Raw genomic sequence first — 24448 nt, 5'->3', positions numbered from 1 at the left:
TTTTGTTCAAAAATAGGGGAAAAAACCCTCAGACCTTAAACTTTGGGATTTTCTCTAAGATCTTTACCTAACTAAACCTAGGGAATTGAAAATCAACTTTCGAAAACAATATTAAATTAAGGATAAATCTTGTAGGCCCTTGGAGTTCATATTAGATATTTTGTGTGTAACGATAGTGTCACTCTGATCAAATGACTTTACTTGGAATTTGTGATTCTTAAAATTTTTGAACCATTTAGAATGTGACTTACTTGAATAGTGGGCTCATCCCCACTCCCCTGTTTTTAGCACAAACTCATAGTTTCACAAAAGGCTTATCAAATTAACATTTTATATTGAACTATTTTTCTTTCAGAAAGCATCTAAAATCATGCCAAGATATGCCGCCCCCCCCCCCCCATTTTGAATCCCATTTTAAAAATTATCCTTTTTGGGGCATGTTGTCCCTTGAGTACTCTTTTTCTTTGGATAGATATATCCGTACCTGTGAATTTTTTTTTTTTTTTTTTTTTTTTTTTTGGATGCCAGGAACAATCCATTTTCTGCTGTTGTAGGTCTTTTCTGGAGCTGACTTGAAGAAAAGAGTACATCTCTTTACCCTGCTGTTTGTCCAAGAGTGATACATTTATTTGGGGTAAACTTAAAAATTAATTTATTGACATTTAAATTTCTAACGATGGAAGACCAGGGAGCCAAACCTCCCTCACCATTACTAGCCCCTCAATAACCAATTTTCATATCTTCAGCATGAGGTAAATGAAGACTTTAGGTATGATTACCAAGAAAGGCTTGTGTCTACACTTTTCAGAGAGAAGAAGCCGATTGGCTGGGACACTGATATTTCCTGGCTTACTGGAGAGGAATTGCATGTAGAAGTATTGGAGAATGTTCCACTTACAACACACAACTTTGTATGTACCTTTCCTGTTTTTTTTCCTGAAATGTCAAAAATGTTTATATTCTTGTGAATGAATTTTTATGTAGGAAGTATGAAATATGGATGAATCATTTGGGGTTTGATATTTTACCCAAGTTAAAAATCAGTTCTGTTCTTTAAAAAACTTGAATTTAAACTAAAGAGTTTTACTTTAATTATTATACTTTCTTTTGAATTTAAACAAGCAATACATGACCACTAGTAAAAGAAAATAAAAAGAAAATTTGAATGATAAAAAGTATATCAAGTAAAAATGAAAATACCATATTAGAGGTAAACTAGTATTAATCAATTATTGTGTAATCTTCTGATTTCTTTCTATGTATACAAACATGTATGCTTATATCTGTGAGCCTAAGGTTTTCTCCTTTCTCTTTTTACTATTTTCCATTTCTTTCCTATTCTTAAACTAAAAATGGAGTCTTGTTCTTTGTGATATTCTTTACCTTTAAAAAACATCAACAAGCATATCACGGACATCTTTTGATATTAGTACACCTAGCGTTATTTTTATGATTGCATAATAGGCTGTAAGAATAGGATAAATTCAGTACATTTAATCATCCCTCTATTAATAGACATTTAGATTTTTTTAAACCTCTTACATACAGACCTAAACAGGATCTTCCTGCATACATTTTGACATATTTGCATAAATTTTTCTGAAGGATAGGTTATTGGAAGTGAAACAGCTCTTCTTGAGGACTGAAAGAATACGTTAAAACTCTCCATGAGGACTTCTCCCTTTGATTTTTGCATTTGCTAGAACCTAGCTTAAGCTAAGTCACCAGCATGAAGCCTGAAAAGTGAGACCTCTCTACCTTATAGATGAGGGCAAAGTTCCCAGAGCTTGAGAATCTGTCCTCTAAAAGGATAGGCAAATGCAGGATTAGAATGATCTATAGTACAAGAATGAATTTCTTACTTGTCCGTATGTAGGGTCCAGCGGAAGTAACGCTTCCTTGAGTGTGGTTGGTAGGGTAATGATATGGGTGTAATAATTTATAGCTTTAATTTGCACATTTCACCTAAAATGTCAAGTGGTGTACTCGAGTGTCATATTGTTATATTACAGAATTATATGCTTATGATTTTGTAATAAAAGATTTTGTAATAAAAAAGAGGCATTTCTGTGCCGTACCCTGTATATAGAATTTTAACCATAATTTATTTTTTTCTAGATGGATAGTTACTGCTACCATTTTGGTGTCAGGTGTTTTCCCATATATCTTAGTGGTTAGTACAGCTGGTCTCTTAAAGCAAACAATTGATGAGATGATTTCCTCAGGGGGTTGTGCTTTTGGGGCTCTATTAGTGGTAAATAATGAAATCAGGTGTTTCAATTATTAAGGCATCTTTTGGACAAGTATAAAATATGCCTAATATCAATCAGATTTACTACGTAGCAAATAGTTCTATAATGATGAACTTGGAAGTTCAATACTATTGAGATTTTTTAACTCAGTGTAGAATTTTGAGTGGTAAGTGTTTAGGAATCCAAAAACAGTTGAGTTTACATTTCATAGTGATTATTACTCTTAATTATTCTTAGCTACAAATATATGGGGAGGTGAAAGAAGATCTAAGTTGCCAGGTGGAAAATTGTGTTAAAATAGTGTCTCAGGAAGGTCCTTGCCACAACAGTGTAGTGAAAGCAAACTGCAGGTTAGTTCTAGAGTGTGGCAACTTTTCAGCACAGTTGGAGATCTGCCAGTAAATGTTTACGGAAAACCTTCTATTTGCCAACACCATGTCTGATCTGGGAATATAACAATGAATAAGAAAAATAGTATCCCAGCCTTAGAGTAGAGAGACAAATGATTTAACAAGAAAACTTCATAAACACATGTAATTACTGTGTATGTGTAAAGTGCTATACAGAGTAGAGACTCCTAACCTGGCCTTGGAGGAGTCAGGAAGGTTTCCCAGTGGAAGAATAAGCTAAGGTCTAATAGATGAGGCAAGAGTAGATGAAAGTGAAGGAAAGAATACTCAAGGCAGAGTAAACAGCAAGAAAACATGTTGCCTTTTCATTTAAAAAAAAAAAATTCAGAATGGATGGTACAAAGTTAGGGGAGAGGGATGTTACAGTATAACAAGCGTTACAGGTAGAGTGAGCAGAGTCCAGCTCATGAGAGTCCTTGTAAGCCATATTAATGATTTGGACTTTTCTGTAAAGTAATTGGAAATGTAATGGTTGTAAGCAGGGGAGAAATGAGATTAGATAGGTGTTTTAGAACAGTTGCTCTGTGTGTCATATAGAGGCAAAAGTAAAAGCCTGTACTCGATGCTTCTTAGAAAGGAAAGAATTCCTTTCCTCAACTCTGCTGGATTTTGCTGGCTACTCAAGGAATGCTGCTGATGCCTTGGGGTTTTATAGTCTGTTATAAAAGTAATTCCTTCAATTCTTGCCTACGTCCCAGGAGTCCTTGAGAACTGGTAGACTGAAGGGGGACAGGGAAGGTAGGGAAACAAGATTTGAAACAGACGCCATTTGTCCAGCCCTTCCCTTTTTCTCCAGTCACTCAGGTTAATGTCTTCCTTCAGACAGCCCACACCTTACAAATGGAAGCATGCAAATTGCCTGGTCTTTGTCTCCCATTAATTTACCGTCCATGTCTTGAGATGCTCAAATTCAAAATAAGCCTAAATTGGGACCCCCCCAAAAAAGATATACCTTCTGGTGCTCACCTTTATTGACAAGAGTATACTTAAAAATACAAGTACAGAGTTGGGCAAAAATAGGTTTACAGTTGTTGATGTGGGAAATAATACAATCATTTATAATACAAGAATAAACTCTTTCTCTTGGGATTTCACAACTGCAAACTACTTTCGTCCCATCCTGTATATGTCACTTGTAATTTACACTAAAGTGCATGTTTTCTCCTCTTAGATATTTTCCTCTTTTCTGCCTCCCTTCCTTCTCCCCTCTTTCTTTGTTTCTCTTTATTTTCTTTTACATACACAGCCAGTTACACATAGTTTTCAAGTATAAGTCAGTGACGGGAAGAAAAACTGCAACTGAGTGAATGAACACAGGAAGAGAAATTAGGATTTCATGATACTCAAAAGGTTGTCAGGAGAGTGAAGGTGTGAGTAGTTAGCAAAGAGGATCAGATGACGATAAAATGCCAATTCCTATGCAAAAGTTTTATCTTTTTCTGCGCTCCATTTCCTGAAATTATGCTAGGAGTGTAAGAGATTGTTGGCTTTGGTAAATAGTGGTCACATAAATGTCAGAAGTTAATTTCTTGTATATCCATAGACAGGTGGAAAAGGAACAAAGCTAAAAACAAGTGGTTGCTTTTTACTTCCCCTAGAAAGTGATAATAGAAAAAAGATGAAGAAAACAAGAACCATTTTTAAAACTACCTAAATGTTCTCAAAAGCTAGAATGGCTGATATGCCAAGATACCATTTTCTTGATGAAATGTTTTTAAGTAAAGTTTTATCCTGTTAAATATGTGTTTATTGAGAAGAGTTTGGTAAACTTTGGATGATGAGATCAATTTAATGACTCATGAAAAGCATTTACCCTCTTCTGCCATGTACGCTGTGCACGGTTTTGCCCAAATTTTTGAGGGAAAAAATAAGGATGCACATTATACATGGGTAGTATCTGAAATACCTTGTATCTGTTCTTGTGTTTGTAATTATTTGTTACGCGAAATTTCTTGTACCATGATATGTTCAAAAATAAATGCTAAAACTCCTTTGTGATACAAAAAACAAGTATCTAAATATCAATAAATAAATTAATTAAAAAATTAAAATGGAAGATTTTTTCCCCCTGAAAGTGTGGGTTAAAAATGTGGATATGTATTATACATGGCAAAATACAGTTATGTATAGTTAGGGTAAGTATTGTTATGTGAATACAGATGTGTCATAGGTCATAATGTAAAATACATTTTTTACTATGGTTTTTATTAAAACCGTCTGAAAAACTGAGGTGAATTGAAAGTATTCAGCAAAGAATAAAGGACAAAATAGAAATCACCTGTGCTCTCATCACTCTGAAATAGCCATTGTTCACATTTTGGTATTTGTTTATCCTCCCTTTTTTTGTTTATGATTTCTACTTATTATTTGTACAGGTGAATATTTTTTCAACATTTTCTAACTTTGGTAATTATCACGGTAGAGCCTCCCTAACATAAAAATAAAAATAAAAAAATAGAGCCTCCCTAGCACAGTTTGTGTGACCCATGTTGTGGATCAGCAATTTTCAACCAGTGTGCCGCAAGAATTTTTAAAACATGCAATACCTCACTATTTAGTCAGGGACATGAGCTCATTTCCCTTAAAATGTCAGATAAAAAAATGACAACGGCCAACACAACAATAGCCATCCAGTGTGAATGAATCAAAGTATATCTTTTTGTTTTTCTGTCAAATCGGCAAAAAGAAAAATTTTTTGGTGTGCTGCAGAATTTATATGTATTGAGATGAAAAGGTTGCCATGAGATGAAAAGGTTGAAAATCGCTGTTGTAGATCAGTTTGCCTCTGATGTGGAGTTCTTACATGTTGTCTTTTTTAAGTTTCACATAGAGGAGTGTTCAGACACATTTAGGTGTTCTAATCCTCTAACAAAATGATGACTTGTTGGAAGTTGTTCATTTTGTCCTTTAGGTGACTTTTCCTGTCCCTTATCCTAGTTAGTAAATTTAGGTAGGGTTATTATTTTCATACAATTACAATAGTTTTTTTTCTTTTCTAAATAATTGTTTTTACATTTTAATCAAATGTATATAGTTTTAAAAGTGGTCAGAGGGGCTTATAATGAAAAATAATCTCTTTTTTTACCATCTCTTGCTAGCCTGTAATGCCACTCTCCAGAGGAAATCACTCTTTTAATGGTTTCTGTTTCAAGTTTTTTTGGTGATTATTAAGCCACAATTTCTTGCTTTTTCAACTTTAGACATCATTTACTGATTACTGATTCCATTGGGAATTAGCTTATTCATGGCATTACAACCTTTCCTCCTCCTTCCCTTCCACTAATGTGGGGTGTTTTGTTGTTGTTTTTTTTTTTATTTTTGGGTTTTTGAGGCTCATCCAGTGGATACCTTTGTGACTTTAAGTAGTATTAGCATACTTTTGTTTTTTATTCTCAACACCAGTAAACATCTCATAACTCCTTTCTTTGTACAGTTATTAAATTGTACCCTTATCCTTTTACTTCTGTTCCCTCCTCTTATCAAATCTCTACTTTTATTGTTATGTAGTCAAGCTTGAAATTAGTTACAAGTCTTGCATTCATTTCCCATCAAGACTTCTGAGTTTTTTAATTGGATATCGGGCAGGAGATAATATATATAGTCTCTCTACTAGCTTGAACCCACTGGTCTTTATTTTAGTATCTTAGTGTGTACGGCAGTTCTCATGATATAAACATACAAAAGATTTATTTCAAACCAGAGAATAAATAAGTTGATTTCTAAAAAAGATTCTTACGAGTTTTTGAAATCCTCTCTGATGTTTTACTTTGCAGGTACGGAAAACGTTTTTCACCTTAGCATTTTGTGACTTTTGTCGAAAGCTGCTTTTCCAGGGTTTCCGCTGTCAAACATGTGGTTATAAATTTCACCAGCGTTGCAGTACAGAGGTTCCACTGATGTGTGTTAATTATGACCAACTTGAGTAAGTAATCAAAAAAAATTTCTGTCTACCATTTTATGTTTAATTTTTATGAATGTGAAACTAGTATGTCTTAGAGTCTGTGGGGGTTTTCTGTCCAATAGAGTTGTTACAGGGAATTTTTTTAAACATGCGTATAGAAAGTAATATGTAGTATAGACTGTACTTTACTTCAAAATTATACTTTTGGTTCAGCTACACAGTTTAATTATGTTTTATATTCTCTTATAATTAATAAAGATCCCTTGCCCATAGAAATCACTTTTAGATAGTTTTTGGGAGAAGAGGTGGTGTTTCAATTAAGTTAACCATTCTATTTTTGGACCACAGTTCAAGGGATCTGATTCTGTCATCTGTTTTGTAAATTGTTTCTCTTTTTCCCCCCACTTTAACCCCACCTGCACCCTCAGTTTATTTAAAAGTAAGATATAAAAATCTTTGTACCCAGTGTATCTCTTTCTAAAATTTCTACTTGCTTTTTATGGTAGTTTCTCTATAGATTAAACTAAGTCTTTTTTAATATTTTTGTATGCCGTTGCTGCTGCTAAGGTCTTGCTGCTTTTCTTGATCATTTGAGCAAGTAGAACTCAGCTCAGTATTTTAAAATCAATTATAATAATGTAATCTAACTTTGCATTAGTTACATCTTCTTCTAATTCCTTAACCATAAATCATGATTTTTCCCCTCTGATATGTAAAAATTTGCTATATAGAACAATTAGGTTTAGATTCTGAGCTTGCTTTTGAAAATACAATATAATTTTTAAAAATAAGCCGTTAGATAAAAATACAACTAATTGAATTAACGATCATTTCTAAAAATGGAATTTGATCTCAGATATTTCTGTTAACTCTGTAATGTATTCTGATGTATGAAGCTTCTGGGTTTTGCACAAGTTAGGTTTCTTTTGTTTTGTTTTTGTTTCTGCCTCACAGTTTGCTGTTCGTCTCCAAGATTTTTGAACACCACCCAATACCACAGGAGGAGGCCTCCTTAGCAGAAACTTCCCTTGCGTCTGGATCATCCCCTTCCGCACCCCCCTCTGATTCTATTGGGTATGATTTGACTCCTGCTATTCAGTGACATGCTATTTGAGCTGGCTCCTTTTGGATCTTTGGTTTACTGTGAACCTTTTTAGCATTTGCATTGTTAAAAGGGGATATTTTTTCAGATAACTTATTACACCAGTCAGATATTTAGCGTGTACTTGGTACAGATACATGGCATTAAAACTGACATAGACTGTTTCAGGATGTCTTGAAAAAATCAAGCAACAGATAATTGAGTGAGTCCCTGCCTGGTGCTCATCAATTTATTAGGTAACATCAGATATAGAAGTGGATGACTCATTTAGAAAAGTAACATTAACATGAGACAATGACAAATAATTTAAGAATGGTATATAATCAAAATCTATACTTTATGACATAGTATTTTAAACTTACGTGATAAGGATGAATATTACCATGTTTACAAAGAAGAGGGTAGTAAGCAAGAGTAGTCAACACAACTTAATGAAGAAAGTGGGATTTGAATTGGACCGTAAAGAATTCTAAAATCTGAATGAGCCTACAAATAAAAGCATGGTGATTGGGAGGTGGAGGAGAGAGGAGAAACAGCATAAACAAAGGGAGTGGCAGTGGTGTATTTAGGAGATAGTAAAAAGAGCCTAATCTAAGTCAAGAAAAAGCATGTGTAAAATTAGATTATGGAGAGTCTTGGAATTTAGGCTAGAATTCATACTTGGCATAAGAGGGGAAAAAAGAATTAAAGGTTTTTGAGCAGAGTACTAACCTGGTGAAAATGGTTTTAAAGAAAGAATCACTGAACAGTGATACTCAGATAGATTGATAGAGAAATGTCTATGATAAAGAAAGCCAACTAGGATGCGGTTGGTTGTGAAGATGGTGAGAAACAGTGAAGATTTAACTGGAGTGGTAGCAACATGCAGAAGCAATGAATATTCATAAAGTGTAAAAGAAAAAAAATTCAAAGTACTGTTGATCACTTATGGTGGATAAAGGAGAGAATTCATTTTAAAGATGATACAAATTCATCTACATATTCGAGCATCATGTGAGGGGGGGGAAAGAGATGATAAGGAGTTTAGAAGATACTGGGTTGGCCAAAAGGTCATTTAGGTTTTTTTCCCATACAGTGGCACTAGTAGTGCTTAGTTGCCTCTAACTTCATTCAAAACAATTTTGTTAAATTGTATCGTGATAGCTGTCATCAGTGTGTGTTTAAGAAAATAAAACATCTAAATTGGTGAATTTTTGTTTAGCCATTTTAATACTGAAGATGACAGAAAATACGCGACATTTTTGGCGTATTATGCCTTATTATTTCAAGAAAGGTAAAAACAGCTGCAATGCAAAAAAAAGTTTCATGCAGTGTACAGAGAAGGTGCTGTGACTGATCAAACATGTCAGAAGTGATTTGTGAAGTTTCTTGTACTACTGACATTTTGACCAAATAACTCTTAGCTGTGGGGCTGTCTTATGCATTGGAAGATGTTTTGCAGCACCCCTGGCCTCACCCACTAGCAGGAGTAGTAGAAGCCAATGGGAGATAGCTGACATACTCAAAATATCCAAATCAGTATTTATTTGTGAAAATAAAAAACGTGTCTTTTATTTTACAGCAAAAAATAAATGGACTTTTTGGCCAACCCAATACTGGTTTGCTTTGGAGCATTTCTTACACAGGTCTGCTTATTTCCCTATGAGATTTGAGAAAGCATAAATTATACTATATCTTGGGGCATATAGTAAAGGGAAAAAAAAAGAAGTCCCTTACTCAGCATTCTTTTCTAGACTATTCTAGAGGTAATCAGTTAAGATCAGAAATATTGTCAGTTTTAACCCTACTTCCTCTCACTCTTCACAATGTAATCCTATTTCTTCTACCCAGAGAGGGGAAAAACAATTGATACTCACAGTAGATGTATAATTTTTATGAAGCCAACCTTCCTGGAGGTTTCATAAGCTAGAAAATTGAGCAAAAAGCTTTTGTATTAAGGTGTGAATATATTTACCTATTTTGGACCACTAGAAAATGCAACCTCTGTTCTCTTGACAGGTTGTAAGAGTTACCCTCTCTGGTGGAGACATCTTATTCCTGCTGTCTCTATCAGTATTTGTATGCAGCTGTATATTTCTTAGGAGACCAAATCAAAACGTTATTTTTTTTATTTTTAATTAATCTGTTGACTATGACATTTACTCCTGACAGACCATGATGTCTTTCTAATGGCAGGTCCCAGTTCTGTGCACAGAGTTACAGAATATTATTATGAAATTAGCTTGAACTCCCTGAAGGTTTATAATGGTAATGATCAGGACATTTGCCTACCAGTGATGGGAATGCTAAGTTTAAATTAAGAAACCATTTGCCTGTGCCATACTTTATTCATAGCTACATGGAAGTAGATTCTGGCCTTTAGCAAATGATGAGAAAGGTGTTCAAACTGTTGTTTTCCTGATGCTTTCCTGTCAGAATTGTGTATGTGTGCCTGTGGAAAGACAAAAGCAAATTCTTTTCTTATCAGAATTCCTTTGCATTTTGTTAATAGTCTGATAACAATCATAAATGGTCATGAAACATACAATAATAATAATAGAATGTAACCAGGACCTATTAGAGAAGTGATACATTGTCCAGTCTGGATAAAAAGTTAGAGGTACCTACATTTCTACTTTTAAAAAATGCTATGGAATGTATAAATTTATGAAAAGTTGGCATTTTAAAATTTGCATATCACTGAACAGAAGTAGTCACTTTGCTTCAAAACTTTTAATATTCTAGATTAAAAACAAGACCTAAACTAACAGATAATTTGCTGAAGGGTGCTAGAGGTTAAAAATTCTTTTTATTTTTGATTTGATATTGCTTAAAAGAGGTTTACAGCAAGATAGGTAGAAATATCCTGAGGAGAAAGCCAGTTTGCTGACACCAACATACTTCACAGGGTATAAATCACCTTGGTCTGAGTAAAGACTTGCCAGCATGGGAACAATTATATCAGTCCCCAGAAATGATGAGAGTCAGGGATGTACTGGTTTACATTAATCAGAATTAGAAAACACTAATTCAGAATAACAGGTAATTCATTTCAGTAAGGAATAGGCAAGATACTTGTCCTCAAGGGTGTAGATAAATTGACTTTATGGAACAATGCATACCTTCCCTGGATGGTATTAGATACCAACGGCCAAATTATCATCTTTCTCACTTATATAATAAGCAGATATCCTTTTTGTCTAATATATCCATTTTTTTCTTTAGATATGATAATAAAATTTATCAGATTAAATCCAAGTTTTTGTTTTTCTTACTTCTGGACTAGCATTTTTTGCATACATATTTCTGATTTGATATGCACTATATATTGCTGTCTTCATTCAGTAAGTTTCAAAAGTGAGTTGCTGTCACTTAGGCCTCCACCAAACCAAATATTTTAATTTAGACTACCTTGTAATTAATTCAAACATTTTCCCCCTTTAACTCCTGCCTGAAAGTATGCTATTGCTTTGAGACTTCAAATCAGCCTATAAAATAGCTTTTCAAAAGTCTGCACTTTCCAAAACTTTTTTAAAAAAGTAATATTGTTGGGGGGAGGGGTGATAAGGGAGATGAATGGTAAGGGAAAGAAATACAACAAAAAAAAATGTTTTGAAGTAATAGTCTTTTTTACTTTCTTTACCTGCTCCCAAAATCTTTTAGCAAAGGGTTTATATTTGGCTGCCTAAAGCAAAAATAAAGACAGCTCTGTCACAAACTAAAAGTTTCTCAACAGTCAAAAAGGACCAGTGAAAGCACGCTAAAGGCCACATTTATCCGTCTTACCTACATTTCTCATTGGGCTGATACTAATTTTTTAAAGTACATAATATTTTATTATTTTTATTTCAATTCTTTGTGGATTCATTTAGTTACTACGAACAGGTAAAGTGCATATTTCTTTCCCTACTCTTAATAGTGTGCTTCAGAGAAGTAAAACTATAAAACTGGTATGATTCAGATTCTGTTAACATGCTCTGTTCTTAAGCTTTTTATCACTACTGGCTTCTTTGTGTCTTCTAACCTTAATTTCTTTCTACTGTATATTCTTCCTGCTATTCCTTGTCTTTGTCTTTCATGACTTTGAATATTCCTTTCCAGCCCTTTGTTGCTGGCAAGATTTCTTTTGAGAAATCAGCTGATAGTCTTATGGGAACTCCTTTGTAGGTAACTGTCTCCTTTTCTCTTGCTGCTTTTAAGATTCTCTCCTTGTCTTTAATCTTGAGTAACTTAATTATGATGTGCTTTGGTGTGTGCTTCCTTTTCCTTGGGTCCATCTTCTTTGGGACTCTTCTGAGCTTCCTGGATCTCCTGGAAGTCCATTTCCTTCACCAGAATGGGGAAGTTCTCCTTCATTATCTTTTCAAATAAGTTTTCAGTTTCTTGCTCTTCCTCTTCTCCTTCTTGCACCCCTATGATTCAGATGTTGTAATGTTTAAAGCTGTCCCAGAGGTTCCTAAGTCTCTTGCTGTTTTTGTGAATTCTTGTTTTTTCATTCTGTTCTGATTGAATGTTTATCTCTTCCTTCTGCTCCAGATTGTTGATTTGAGTCCTGGTTTCCTTCCCTTTACTGTTGGTTCCCTATAAAGTTTTCTTTATTTCACTTTGCATAGCCTTTGTTTTTTCCTCCATTTTGTGGCCATAGTCAACCAGTTCTGTGAGCATCCTGATTATCAGTGTTTTGAACGGTGCATCTGATAGGTTGGCTATCTCTTCATTGCTTAGTTCTATTTTTTTGGAGCTTACTTTGATCTCTTCTTTCATTTGGGCCATATTTCTTTGTCTCAGCACGCCTGTGACATTGGTAGCGTCAGAGCCTTAGGTATTCACCAGGGCTGGCTACGCAGGTTGCAGAATTGTGACACTGTGTGGGGGAGGAGTCCGAGAGGGAACAGTGCCACTTGCTTGACTCCCAGCTGATTTTCAGTCACTTCCCCCTCTGCCTGCAAGCAAACTGGGCCCTTTTAGTGCTGTTTCCCAGGTGGGTGGGTTTGTGTACATTCTGGGCCCCTGTGGGTCTCTCCAGCGAACTCTCCCGTGAGGCTGGGAGTTTCTCCCACTGCTGCAACCCCCACAGATTTTTACAGCCAGAGGTCTTGAGGCTTTCTTTTCCCACACTGGAACCCTGAGTTGCACGGTCCTGAGTTGCTCCACTCCCCAGCAGTTCCTCACAGTTTATCCACATGCAAATGTGGGACCGCTGGGTCCTCCAGCCACTGCCTTGCCGTGTGTTTTCTCTGCCCAACTGCCCGTCTAGCCCCTCCTACTGGTCTGGATGAATGTTTCGTCTTTAACTCCTTGGTTATTGGACTTCCATACAGTTCAGTTTTCTGGCAGTCTGGTTATTTTGGTTTTAAATTCGTTGTCTTCCTTTTGGTTGTGCGAGGAGGCAGAGTGTATCTACCTACACCTCCATCTTGGCCGGAAGTCTTGTTCAGGATTTTAAATCACCCCTTGTGTAAAGTAATAGGTATATCTTTCAGGTCCAGAAATACACATGTATATACTAATATTTTAATTGCCTAATAATTTCCATAAAAATTTCATTTTAGTAACTTTAGCTATCAAGAAATGGCAAAGATAGGAAAAAAGGACAGGTTTTGGACAGGTTTTATTCAGTCAGTCTCTGCCTACAACATTTTCGTGTAACTTTAAAGGACAAGAGTTTCTTCAGCTGATTAACCACAGGTAATTTCTAGCCATTTGTAGATTTCCCTGGAGTTTTCAGGATGAGAATCAGTGTTCTTATCATTGATACTCCCGGGAGGGTCTGCTTCAGCAAAGCAGCTTTATCAGTAATAGTTGTAGGCATATATTATTTTTTTTAACTAATACTTCTAAAACTCATTTCTGCTGAGTTTTTAATGCTTTAGTTTAACAATGTAAGAATATGAAAACAAGGGAATCCTTTATATCATCCATTTTTTTATATTACTATTTCTATAAAGTTGCTCTGAATCTTATCTTCCAATGACTTGATTTTTCCAGGCCCCAAATCCTCACCACTCCGTCTCCTTCAAAATCCATTCCAATTCCACAGCCTTTCCGACCAGCAGATGAAGATCATCGAAATCAGTTTGGACAGCGTGACCGATCCTCATCAGCTCCAAATGTGCATATAAACACAATAGAACCTGTCAATATTGATGTAAGTATCCAGCCTTATTAGAACTAAAAAAAAGAATTCAGATATACTTATTTTTCTGGTACAGTTATAATATAAATCAGAAATAAGTGCCATCTTTCAATAATCATAGCTGTAAGTGATAAAGTTTTATGAATTACTAATCAGAAAATCTTTGTCTTCTCTGATGGCATTAAATGCTTAACTGGTACCAAATTACAGATGTACTCTGTTGGGTTTGTTTTTTTTTTCTTATACTACGTGTGGAAGTCTTATCTTAATTTACTTAACAGATAATCCACTTGGCCATTTTATGGTAAAGAAAAAAATAATGCAGTTGCAGGTTTTTTCTTTAAATCAATTTGAAATCTTTACCTAAATTTCTAAAAGTACAAGTTTGAATTAAATAACCCTTAAGGACTAATTATTACTTTATGTATTTGATATGTAAAGCTACTTTTTATCTTCTTGACTGTCTTAAGGATACCATTGTATTTCATCTCTATACACATCTTGAACTTTGGCATATTTTTTTAAATGTAGTTCATTATTCAGTTTTAATCATTCATTGTTTAAAATGGATCTCTGGTCTCATCATCACATATTGTAATCTCACCTCTTCAGTTATTGTGGCCATCTTCTGGCTGGCCGCTCTTTACTTTTCTAGTTTATCTTGCACACTGTAACTTAATTATGTACATTAGTGTCCCTTCTTCAATTAGGTCTTAATTTCTGGACAGCAAATAACCATTCTTTGGCACCTATATTAGAACTAACCATATAATAGGTCATCAAAAAGAGTATTTGTCTCTGTAAAAGAGTTAAAAAATGGCCCTGGCTGCTGTGGCTCAGTAGGTCGTGCATCATCCCACAAACTGAAAGGTCATCAGTTCAATTTCCGGGAAGGGCACATGCCTGGGTTGCAGGCCAGGTCCTCAGTTGGGGATGTGCAAGAGGCAACCACACATTGATGTTTCTCTCCGTCTCTTTCTCCATCTTTTTCTATCTAAAAAATAACTAAAGTCTTTTTAAAAATAAAAATAATGCAGAAGAAATTTCCTGTAATATGGACCAAGGATCAACAAACTCTTTCTTAAAGGTCCAGATAGTAAAATTACAAGCTTGTGGGTCATATGATTTCTAATGACAGCTATTGAACTTTGCCAGTGTAGTGTGAAAGCAGCTATAGATAATGAATTATAAACAAATGGGTGTGGCTGTATTCCACTGAGATTTTATTTACAAGAACAGGTGGCCAGCTCACTGTGCTTTGCCAATGTCTGCTGTAGGCAAAGAGAGGAAGAGATGAGAAAAAAGATGAAATACAGGATCAGTGCAAAAGGACTGGTTCGTTTCATGGAGTCATCCTGATAACTAAAGTGCCCTTGCTGTCTGAGCTGTGCTGAGCTGGGATCCTTGGAATAATCTTGGAGTTAGGTATTATGTTTTCTGGAACTTGTGCTTTAAAATAAAGAGTATAGGTTATCCTTAATCTCTGGAAGGTAATTATATTTAAAAAGGAAATTGAAACTGTTTCCCCACGTAAACAGGGGCCTGGAGTTAATGAGGTGGTTACGTGTCTGTTAGAAGACAGGTTTTTCTAATTATATAGTCATTCCTATGTGAGTCCTCATAATTACAAGGTAGAGTAGAGAAGCAAAAATTGTCCTAACAGGAAAATATTCACTAATTAACAGAGTACTTTAATATTAGTTTCTACTCAAATTTCCCATCCCATTTACTACCAGCCTGCATTTCAGCCCCTTTATATCAATATCCAACATTTCATTGAAAACATAATACAAACCAATTGCAAATCTGGCAAAAAAATAAAGTAAGGATTTTATGAAGACTATAAAAAGTGACTTAGGAGAACTACTCATATATAAAGCCATTGAGAAATACACAGAATTAAATTAGTCCAGTTAATAACAGAAAATCCATAAGGATGGAAATATAATTGGCTCCTCAAATGAGAATGATTTAAATATCAAAGGATTGATAGAGTCCCTAGAGGGATAAAGTCCTCTAAAATTTTTATTAAAATGATTATCATGATGTAAAAGATGAATTTGAAATTAAGAATTTCAATTTGTGCTGTCATAAATTTGGTATGACCAACAAAACTTGATTCTTTCTATGTTTATTCTAAGAATTAGCATATTTTTTAAATTATGACTTAAATTTTTTTGTTTAATGTAAAATAAACCTTATTATAAATTTTAACTTCATTTTTAAAGATAAATTTCCAAATCAGACTTTCTTCCCATTTCTTACTATGAATTTTTTTCTGTATTTTAAATGACCTTTTCTTAATACTAATTTTTCTCCACTAATAAGGCCTTCCTCAGTCTAACTAGACCTGAATACAAAGGAAGAAAGATGTAGGAGAGGGGAATATGGGAATAAGCAGATAATGAAATAAGAAATCAAATCTAGTTCTACGTTAGATCTGTTCTCAGATGTTCAAAATTGTAACTTTAATCTTTACTTTCAAAATGAACATTCTTTTCAAGATTTTATTTATTCGAGGCTAGCCACAGTTTTGGGAGCAGGGAGGGGCCTCCCTCAACCACGCAGCTTAGGACGCAGGAAAGCAAAATAGCAGCAATGCAGAGACTTCTCTTAGCAATTTGAAAGGATGCAGAAGGACTCCCACCAGCGCACTGTGAGGATGTGGTTTTGGATTAAGAATGGAAGTCTCGCCAAGCTATGTACTTCTATTTCCTTTCCTGAGATACCATACTCCTGATTGTCCTGACTGGGCAAAGGGGAGAAGGCAGGACTGTGTGTGTGTGTTGGTGAGTGTTTTCAAAGGGACTTTGAAATTTAACAGCGACATTCCATTACTCTAACCCTGTATAACTTTTGAATAAATAGTTCCTTTCCTTCTCTCTCTCTCTCTCTCTCTCTCTCTCTCACACACACACACACACACACACACACACACACACTTTATTCATTTTTAGAGAGAAGGGAAAGAAGGGAGAGAAACATCGTTGTGTGAGAGAAACATTGATGTGTGAGAAAAACATTGATCAGTTGCCTCTTGCGCGCCCCCAGCTGGTACTGGGTCTGCAACCCAGGCATGTGCCCTGATCGTGAATGGAACCAGGCGATGCTTAGCTCTGCAGTACAGTGCTCAACTGACTGAGCCACGCTGGTCAGAGTGCACACCATTCTTTTAGACCAGCGATTTTCAGTCTTTTTCATCTCATGGCACACGTAAACTAATTACTAAATTATGCGGCACACCAAAAAATAGATTGTGTTGGCTGTTGTCATTTTTTCATTTGACAATCTCAGGGAAGAGAGGTCAGTGCCCCTGACTAAATAGTTGGGTATTGCATGTTTTAAGAATTCTTGTGGCATACTGGTTGAAAACCACTGTTTTCACTTTAACTCTTGTTGTTACCACTGTTCTCCTATTGTCTTAGGCTTGAACATTTGGAGTGTCATCTTTGTATCTTGCATTTTCATCCTCCCCTATAATCGAATAGTCATAAGGTATTACCTTTTCCTTTTGACATGAAACTGAGATTTGTTCTTACAGCCACTACCATGTGGGCCCATATTTCTTCAGTTGAACTACTTACTGCATTAATCTCCTAAATGGATTTCCTGCCATTGATTTCTTTCTCTCCATTTCCATTCTTTATGCTACTACCAGATTAATTTTTTATAACAACTCTAGTATCATCTCTTCCCTTGTTCCAAAACTGTCATTGACTTCCCATTGATTATAAGATAAAATATAAACCCGTTAGCATTTTCATTCAGTGTCAATCATTTCATCCAATTTCAGTTATTATTTATCATTTATTGTTCCAGTAAACAAGATTTAACATTGACTCTGGGACAGACACTGTGTCAGAAATGGTAATTAAGGATGAATTTGTACACAGTCTTTACTCTCAAACAAGTCATAATCTAATGGATGAATCAGATATATAAATAAATAATCTCAAAAATATTTAATGATAGTTTATTGGAGCAAGTAGATCCTGGTTGGATCTAGGAATATTTAGCAGAGAAGAGACAACATTTAAGCCAGATTGTGAAAGGTGAATGAGTAGGAGTTTATTAAGTGCACTAGTTGGGGTTTCAGGAAAAGGGGACATTTGTTAAGGAAATAGTATGTACAGAAGTATGGAAGTACCTTTACACAGAGAGTTAGTGAGACCACCAGGATTTTATATTTACTGGTAGCCACACAACCCCCAACACCTAGCATCTTGTTTGCAGGTATATGAGTGTTAATATTCTATAGAAAATTTTGAAAGCTTTCTATAGTACATTGAACAAGATAAAAATACATTTGTAAAGAATTCACTCATAAACAAAGAGCTATCTATTTGCAAAGAACCTGTGAGCCTGTTTAGAGATACTTGGGGCCACCCAATGCCTCACACTTAAGTTATCTTGGGTAAACACACCAATCTAAGTTTGCCAATTAAGGGCCAAACTGCATTGCATTGCCAGAAGACTCTTCTCCCCCAACCCCCAGCATTGTCCTTTGTAAAAAATTGTTATTTTAATAATAAGGACAAATTTTAACAAAACCTTTGTTTGAGCCATTTTGATTTTGTCCCTTCTCGTGTATTTTTACACATCACATTTTTATGATTGTAATTGGTATATTCTGTTTTTTTTAATTTTGTATTTTTTCATTACATTGTAAACATGTTTTCATGATTTCATCTTCATAATTATTTTAATAACTACATAATACTGCATTAAACTTACATACCGTAATTTACTTAACAAATATATCAATAAGCCTAGAAGAAGGAAGTAATTCTGATTTTTTAGCATAATAGATAATGGTGCACTAAACATCTTCATGCACATCACTTTTCTTTTTCCTGAATTATTTCCTTCAGAAAAAATTTTCAGAAGTGGAATTATAAGATCAGAGGATATGAACATTTTATGGCTCTTAATATGTGCCAGTAGAATTTTTTAAAAAATTGATACAGCCATTAGTTTTGAATGGCCTGAAATGGATTTCAGCATTTGATCAGGACTAATAATCCCTTCAATATAGGGTTAGGGTGGCAAGTGCTTCAGATCTTGATTTTATCATGTTCACTAGCTAATTCTGTATTCTTTTCTGTGGAGTAATTATAAGACAGTTACTGTTTTGAATTAATCTATTAATGCTTAGTGGAAAATTCAGTGTTTTTATTACTCTCTTACCACATGCTTTGAATAAAATATACATTACTATTTATTTGTAGGACTTGATTAGAGACCAAGGGTTTCGTAGTGATGGAGGTAAGTGGTGATTTCAATTTTTAAAAATTCAGGGAAAAATGCAACTGCTTTGCTGCTTGTCTCCTTTATATTTGCTTCTTTCATAAAACACAGACACAGAGAAAAATGTATAGAGAAAAACCAAAACCTTTTGTTTTTCTTTAGTATTTTCTAATTAAATCTAATAACATTTTAATTAATTTTTAACATGAGTAGAGGAAAAGAAGAAATAAAAAGGAGTCTTAAATGTACTACCTATGGTTTTAAAAGGTTATCAAGGAGAGATTCTTAGATATTTTACCCATTTTATGGATTTTAAACCGTCTCCAAAGCTGAAGATGCAAAATTTTCCTAGGGAATCTGCACCAGTACTTAAAGACTGAGCTTAAACTTGCTTTTCCTAAATCATTGTTGGAGAATCCCTTGGATTGCCTGTCACAACGTCTCACCTTGTTAGATATTGTCAACTACTTCCCTTCAATCTTCTAAAAAAGGGTTTGAAATTTACATTTTATAGAATGAACCCCTAATGGAAAAGCCTAGTTGCCTTTTTTTGTCCAATAAATAAAATAAGCAAATGAGAAATTAAATTGAGATTTCTTTTAGAATTTTCATCTGAAATTTACTCTAGCACCCAATAAAAATGGGCATAAGAAAACATTAGTTAAGAAAGTACTTTTTAAATAAGAGTTTACTCCCAAATAATGTTTTCTAAAGATGGTATTTGAAACTATCTTAAAGTTTTCTTCCAGATTGTTGTACATGCTTATCTTTTTAGCTGTCTTCTATCTAATAAGGAAGAACTTCAATACCTTCTTATCTTGCTTAGAGTTGGTCTCTTTCTCTATGACCTCCTTTATCTTAAAAATGTCTAAGCCCAGCCTCAAAAATATTTTATATTGAATAAATATTGTATAAACCACCTTTTGTTGTGTTTCTATGGACCTGTGAAGCTACCAAAGTAATAACCCTGCATTATATACTCTAGGCATAGTGTTTACTATAGCAAATAGTTATAAAAGTGTTTTTTTTCTGTTTGTTATTCCATGAACCCTCCAATTAATGTTGCTGCCAGTTTGACTTTTCGTATGTCTTAGTAGCTTTGGCTTTTGAAAATTTTGCCCAATACATCCAGCATTTAAATGTTGCCATCATTTTAGCATCACAAAGTTAACTTAGTCATAAAAGCTGCCTGCTTAGTACCTAAAACGAAGTGGCATTTCTTGTCCTTTTTTGTGAGTCACTTTTTAAAAAACCATTGGGATTTTATGAAAATAAGCAGTTTTTTTAACATCCTGAATTATTTTGTGAAGCAGGCTTCGACTCATTTTATTTATTCCCCATGACTTCTTTCATTTCTTCTGTGTCTGTCTTCCTGTGTTTGCCTGCCCCTCTCTTTCTCTTCTAACAGCCCCTTTGAACCAGTTGATGCGCTGTCTTCGGAAATACCAATCCCGGACTCCCAGTCCCCTCCTACATTCTGTCCCCAGTGAAATAGTGTTTGATTTTGAGCCTGGCCCAGTGTTCAGAGGTAGTTGGGCTCTTCTTTCTTGTTTCACCCAAAGCAAACTAAATATAAATTACAGATACTGTTTGTGCCTCACCCTCACAGCGTGTGTTTGTAAGTGTGAGAGTTTTCAGTACCTAATTTCTGCTTGGCCTGGCTGGAATGCTCTGAATGTGCTTCTCACACATACTCACTACCACAAGCTTTCTGTATGTTGTCTGTCATAAATTTTAAAAGCAAGAAGTCTGAGATTTCCATCTTGTTTTTTGTTACATTACTTTTTGGTCTTGATAATGTCTTAAACTTAGTGGGTGGCAATAAATAATGTGGGAGGGGTATCCTTTAATTTGTATTTCTTTTATTTTAATCCATTTAGGTGGTCACCTTGATGAACTATTAATATTTGTTATTAATTTTTGTGGTTTTTAAAAAGTAAAAATGAAAATGGAAATCCTTATTATGAGATTTTTCTAGACTTTTGGCTTTATTTTTTTCTGTAATATCAGCAGTGTCCTTCTTAAAAAGTAGGACATGTATATTTTATACTAAATCAAAGGTGTAGGGAGCTTTCAAAAGACTTTTAATATATTTAGAGTATTTTGGCATACTTCAGAAAATTTGAGGAATGATACTTTCAGTTATGCCTTAGTATGAGGAAAAAATTAGCAGTATAATTTCAGTCTCTCATTTTATATTACCATGCTTTAATTAGTGATTAAACTGATTTTTTATAATTTATGTCAAAATTGAGACAGGAGTTTGCTATAAATAGTTTAAAAGAATTTGCTGGCTTTTGCTAGTTAGTGTCTGTCACTTATTCTGAACATAGTTGTCGTGGTTCAGATTTTTGTTCTCTCTCAGCCCAACATGTCTCAAGAAATCCATAGAATGATCTGAAGTCATACAGTACTGAGTAGTGTCAGTAATAACAATACAGTACTAAGTAGATCAGAACTGTGAAGACTGAGCAAGCAGTTTAGGCTTTATAATGTTGAAAATTATCAGTGGAAGGTAGAAATGGATTGTGCTCTCATTAATAGACATTCCAGATAGCATTTTCTTTTGGAAACCTAAATATGAGGTTATCAGAATTCCATATGATAACATGTGATATAGTAGTGATAACATTTCTACCAGATTTAATATTTAAATGTTGTCATTGGTATCCCTGTTCTTTGAAAGTTAGTGACTGCCTCCTCTCAGAATATTAATCTTTAAAAAAAAATTTTTTTCTTGTAGTCTTTTTGTTCTGTATGTGCAAATATTTTTTTGACATCTCAGTCCTACTTTACTCAGGCTCCAGTAGGAGTCATTGTCCTGAACCTCTCTGAACAAGGTCCTACTGGACATGAACTTAGAATTATTGCCACTGAGCGAGCATTTGGAAAAGTACCCATCAGAAAGGTGTGCAACCCTGCCAATCTAGTCCATTTTCAAAGAATGCACTCCTTGGGCTCAACTGGCTAAGAGAATATTTGCATTTGTAGTAACTTGACTCAGAGGCTTTGTCGCTTAACTTTGCTCTCATTTGTGAAGGCAGGGATTTTTCAGTCTTGAGAAACATGCTAGCTTTGTTTACATTAATATTGTATGCAGGCAACAAATAATCTTTGTTTAGTAGAGTAAGCCTTCAGGAACTGATGAAACTGACCAGTATCTCTCACTCTTTAAGTAGTATAGTATGTGATACAGGATTTTTTTTTTTTATTTTAGTGCCTTACATGAAAAAGCCAGATATTTTCAACATTAAGACTATTTGTAGAATATATTTCCTTTTGGGGATTTCCATCTTTTTTTATATTGATTGGGTGCTTAAGCAACATAAAATAATTAAAAGCTTATTTCTTATATTGGCTTTTAAATTGATTTTGCTTTTTTATTTTTTATATCAAAGAGACAGACCTTGGGAGTATTGTTTAGTATGTATCTCTTATCTTAGAGAGATTTTTTTTCTTAGAATATGCACCAATAAGCAAAGTGTATTATCTGTAATCAGATATTTTAACAGTCACTAAATTGGCCAGAAAACTAAAAGAAATTATAGTGCTCATCACCAAATGGAGCCCCTTTTTGGCTTCTCCTTTTTAAAAGGTTTATACTTGAACATGCACTGCATTTTTTAAATAAGTCTAAATCTCCCCTCACCCTCTGCCCCCCCCAATAAATTAACATACTTGGTCTTCCTTTAATGGATATATTTTTCCTTTCACTAACTTAGGATCAACTACAGGTTTATCTGCCACACCCCCTGCCTCATTACCTGGCTCACTCACTAACGTGAAAGCGTTACAGAAATCTCCAGGACCTCAGAGGGAAAGAAAATCATCTTCATCCTCAGAAGACAGGAATCGAATGGTAAGAGTACATGATATCTTGATTCTTCTGTGTTCCTTCTTTATAGAAGTCATAGCCAAATCTAGTGTCAGCTTTTAGGTATATTGATATGTCCATATGTGACACAGAATTCCCATAATCAAATAAATTTAAGAGCTAGTAATTGTTTGCTTAAAGCATATTCACACAACACAGATGTTTTTTCCCTCCAGTGTAATTGAGTAGAAGGCAGTTTTGAAAGAGAATACAGTTGACTCTTCAATAACATAGATTTGAACTTTTGGAACTACTTACGTGTGGATTTTTTTCCAATAAATAAACAGCTGGCCCTCCATATTCCCAGGTTTCACATCCATGATTCAATGAACTGAGAGTCGAAAACAGTATTGGTCCTGAAACCAATCCCCGACAGATACCAAGGGACCAGTATAGTCAAGTTTTGAGGGAAATCAAAAATTATATGCTGATTTTCAAATGTGCTAAAGGTCTATACCCATAAACCCCACATTGTTCGAGGGTCAGCTGTAGTGTTCTGCTTCTAAAATGAGGAAAAAGAGTAAACTAGTATTTTAGGAAGCATTATTAGGTGTATATGTTCTAAAGGGCTGGTCTGAAATTCAAATATCTACTAAATGACATTCTTCCCTGTTTGAAAAAATAACTTTATGAAATCTATATTAAAAATTAATAATTTAATTTTAGCAATAGTGTATTAATAGTGTATGTTGGATAGGTGCAATCTCTTTACCACACCAAAGTGGTTGTATATGTTGACAGTTTTTTAAGAGACCGGATCAGGTAAGATACATGAGGAAACTTAGCACCAACTGGAAGAAAGTAAGTAAATAAATTATCAACAGTTACCATAGTATGTTACCTTAAATTTTGGCCTTTGAAGCCAAAGCTAGTCGTAGATATATAGTACTTATCTTGCTGGTGGTTGTCCTCCAAATTATAAGACTTCCATTTTATTGATTTTAGTGATATATATTTCTGCTCATACCCTATAAACAATTTTTGATAAATTCTTTTTATCCTAATATTGACTTAGGTCTTCAATTTAAGTTCTGTATTGTAGCAATCATACTTCTATTCTTCCAAAGTGTGTTTTTTTTTTTTTCTTTAAAAGATACCATCTCTTTCTAACTTGCGTCCCCTTTGGACATAGGAGAAAGTATTTAGTGTGAAACCTAAGGTTTTCCTTTTTGTTTGCTTTTGTTTGACTTTTGCACTATTTTTATCAAGAAAACACTTGGTAGACGGGATTCAAGTGACGATTGGGAGATTCCTGATGGGCAGATCACAGTGGGACAAAGAATTGGATCCGGGTCATTTGGGACAGTCTACAAGGGGAAGTGGCACGGTACGTATGTAGTACAGTAAACTTGTCACAAGTTGCAATAATATGATGTAACTGACAACTTCTATTTTAAAAATCAAAAGGAGTATTCACTCTGCACATCATTAGACTTTTTTGATTATATTCAAGGATTGAGGGAGGGAGGCGGGAGGGGGCAGAGGAAGGTGGTAGGGGAAGGCAGAGACAAATGTATTTGAAAAAATAAAGAAAATAAATTTTTAAA

At 34.6% G+C, this 24448-nt stretch overlaps 1 protein-coding gene across 6 annotated transcripts in view; it reads left to right on the top strand.

Moving 5' to 3' along the window:
• Positions 1-24448, top strand: part of BRAF (B-Raf proto-oncogene, serine/threonine kinase) — a 121533-nt gene that overhangs the window by 53722 nt on the left and 43363 nt on the right. For 5 of the 6 annotated variants that reach the window (XM_054563986.1, XM_054563984.1, XM_054563989.1 and 2 more), the window contains exons 5-11: positions 809-911; positions 6436-6584; positions 7518-7637; positions 13633-13792; positions 19009-19045; positions 22750-22886; positions 24111-24228. In XM_054563986.1, coding sequence (XP_054419961.1) covers positions 809-911; positions 6436-6584; positions 7518-7637; positions 13633-13792; positions 19009-19045; positions 22750-22886; positions 24111-24228 — 824 coding nt within the window. Of the gene's footprint in view, positions 1-808; positions 912-6435; positions 6585-7517; positions 7638-13632; positions 13793-19008; positions 19046-20435; positions 20556-22749; positions 22887-24110; positions 24229-24448 lie in introns of all 6 variants that reach the window. The other variant, XM_054563988.1, reaches the window with a different exon arrangement.

Source organism: Pteronotus mesoamericanus, unplaced genomic scaffold (assembly GCF_021234165.1).
Source record: "Pteronotus mesoamericanus isolate MK-2021 breed Mesoamerican mustached bat unplaced genomic scaffold, CSHL_Meso_final scaffold_85, whole genome shotgun sequence".
Classification (NCBI taxonomy): Eukaryota; Metazoa; Chordata; class Mammalia; order Chiroptera; family Mormoopidae; genus Pteronotus; species Pteronotus mesoamericanus.
The sequence above is the reverse complement of the archived record's forward strand: the minus strand, read 5'-3'. Positions and strand labels throughout refer to the sequence as shown.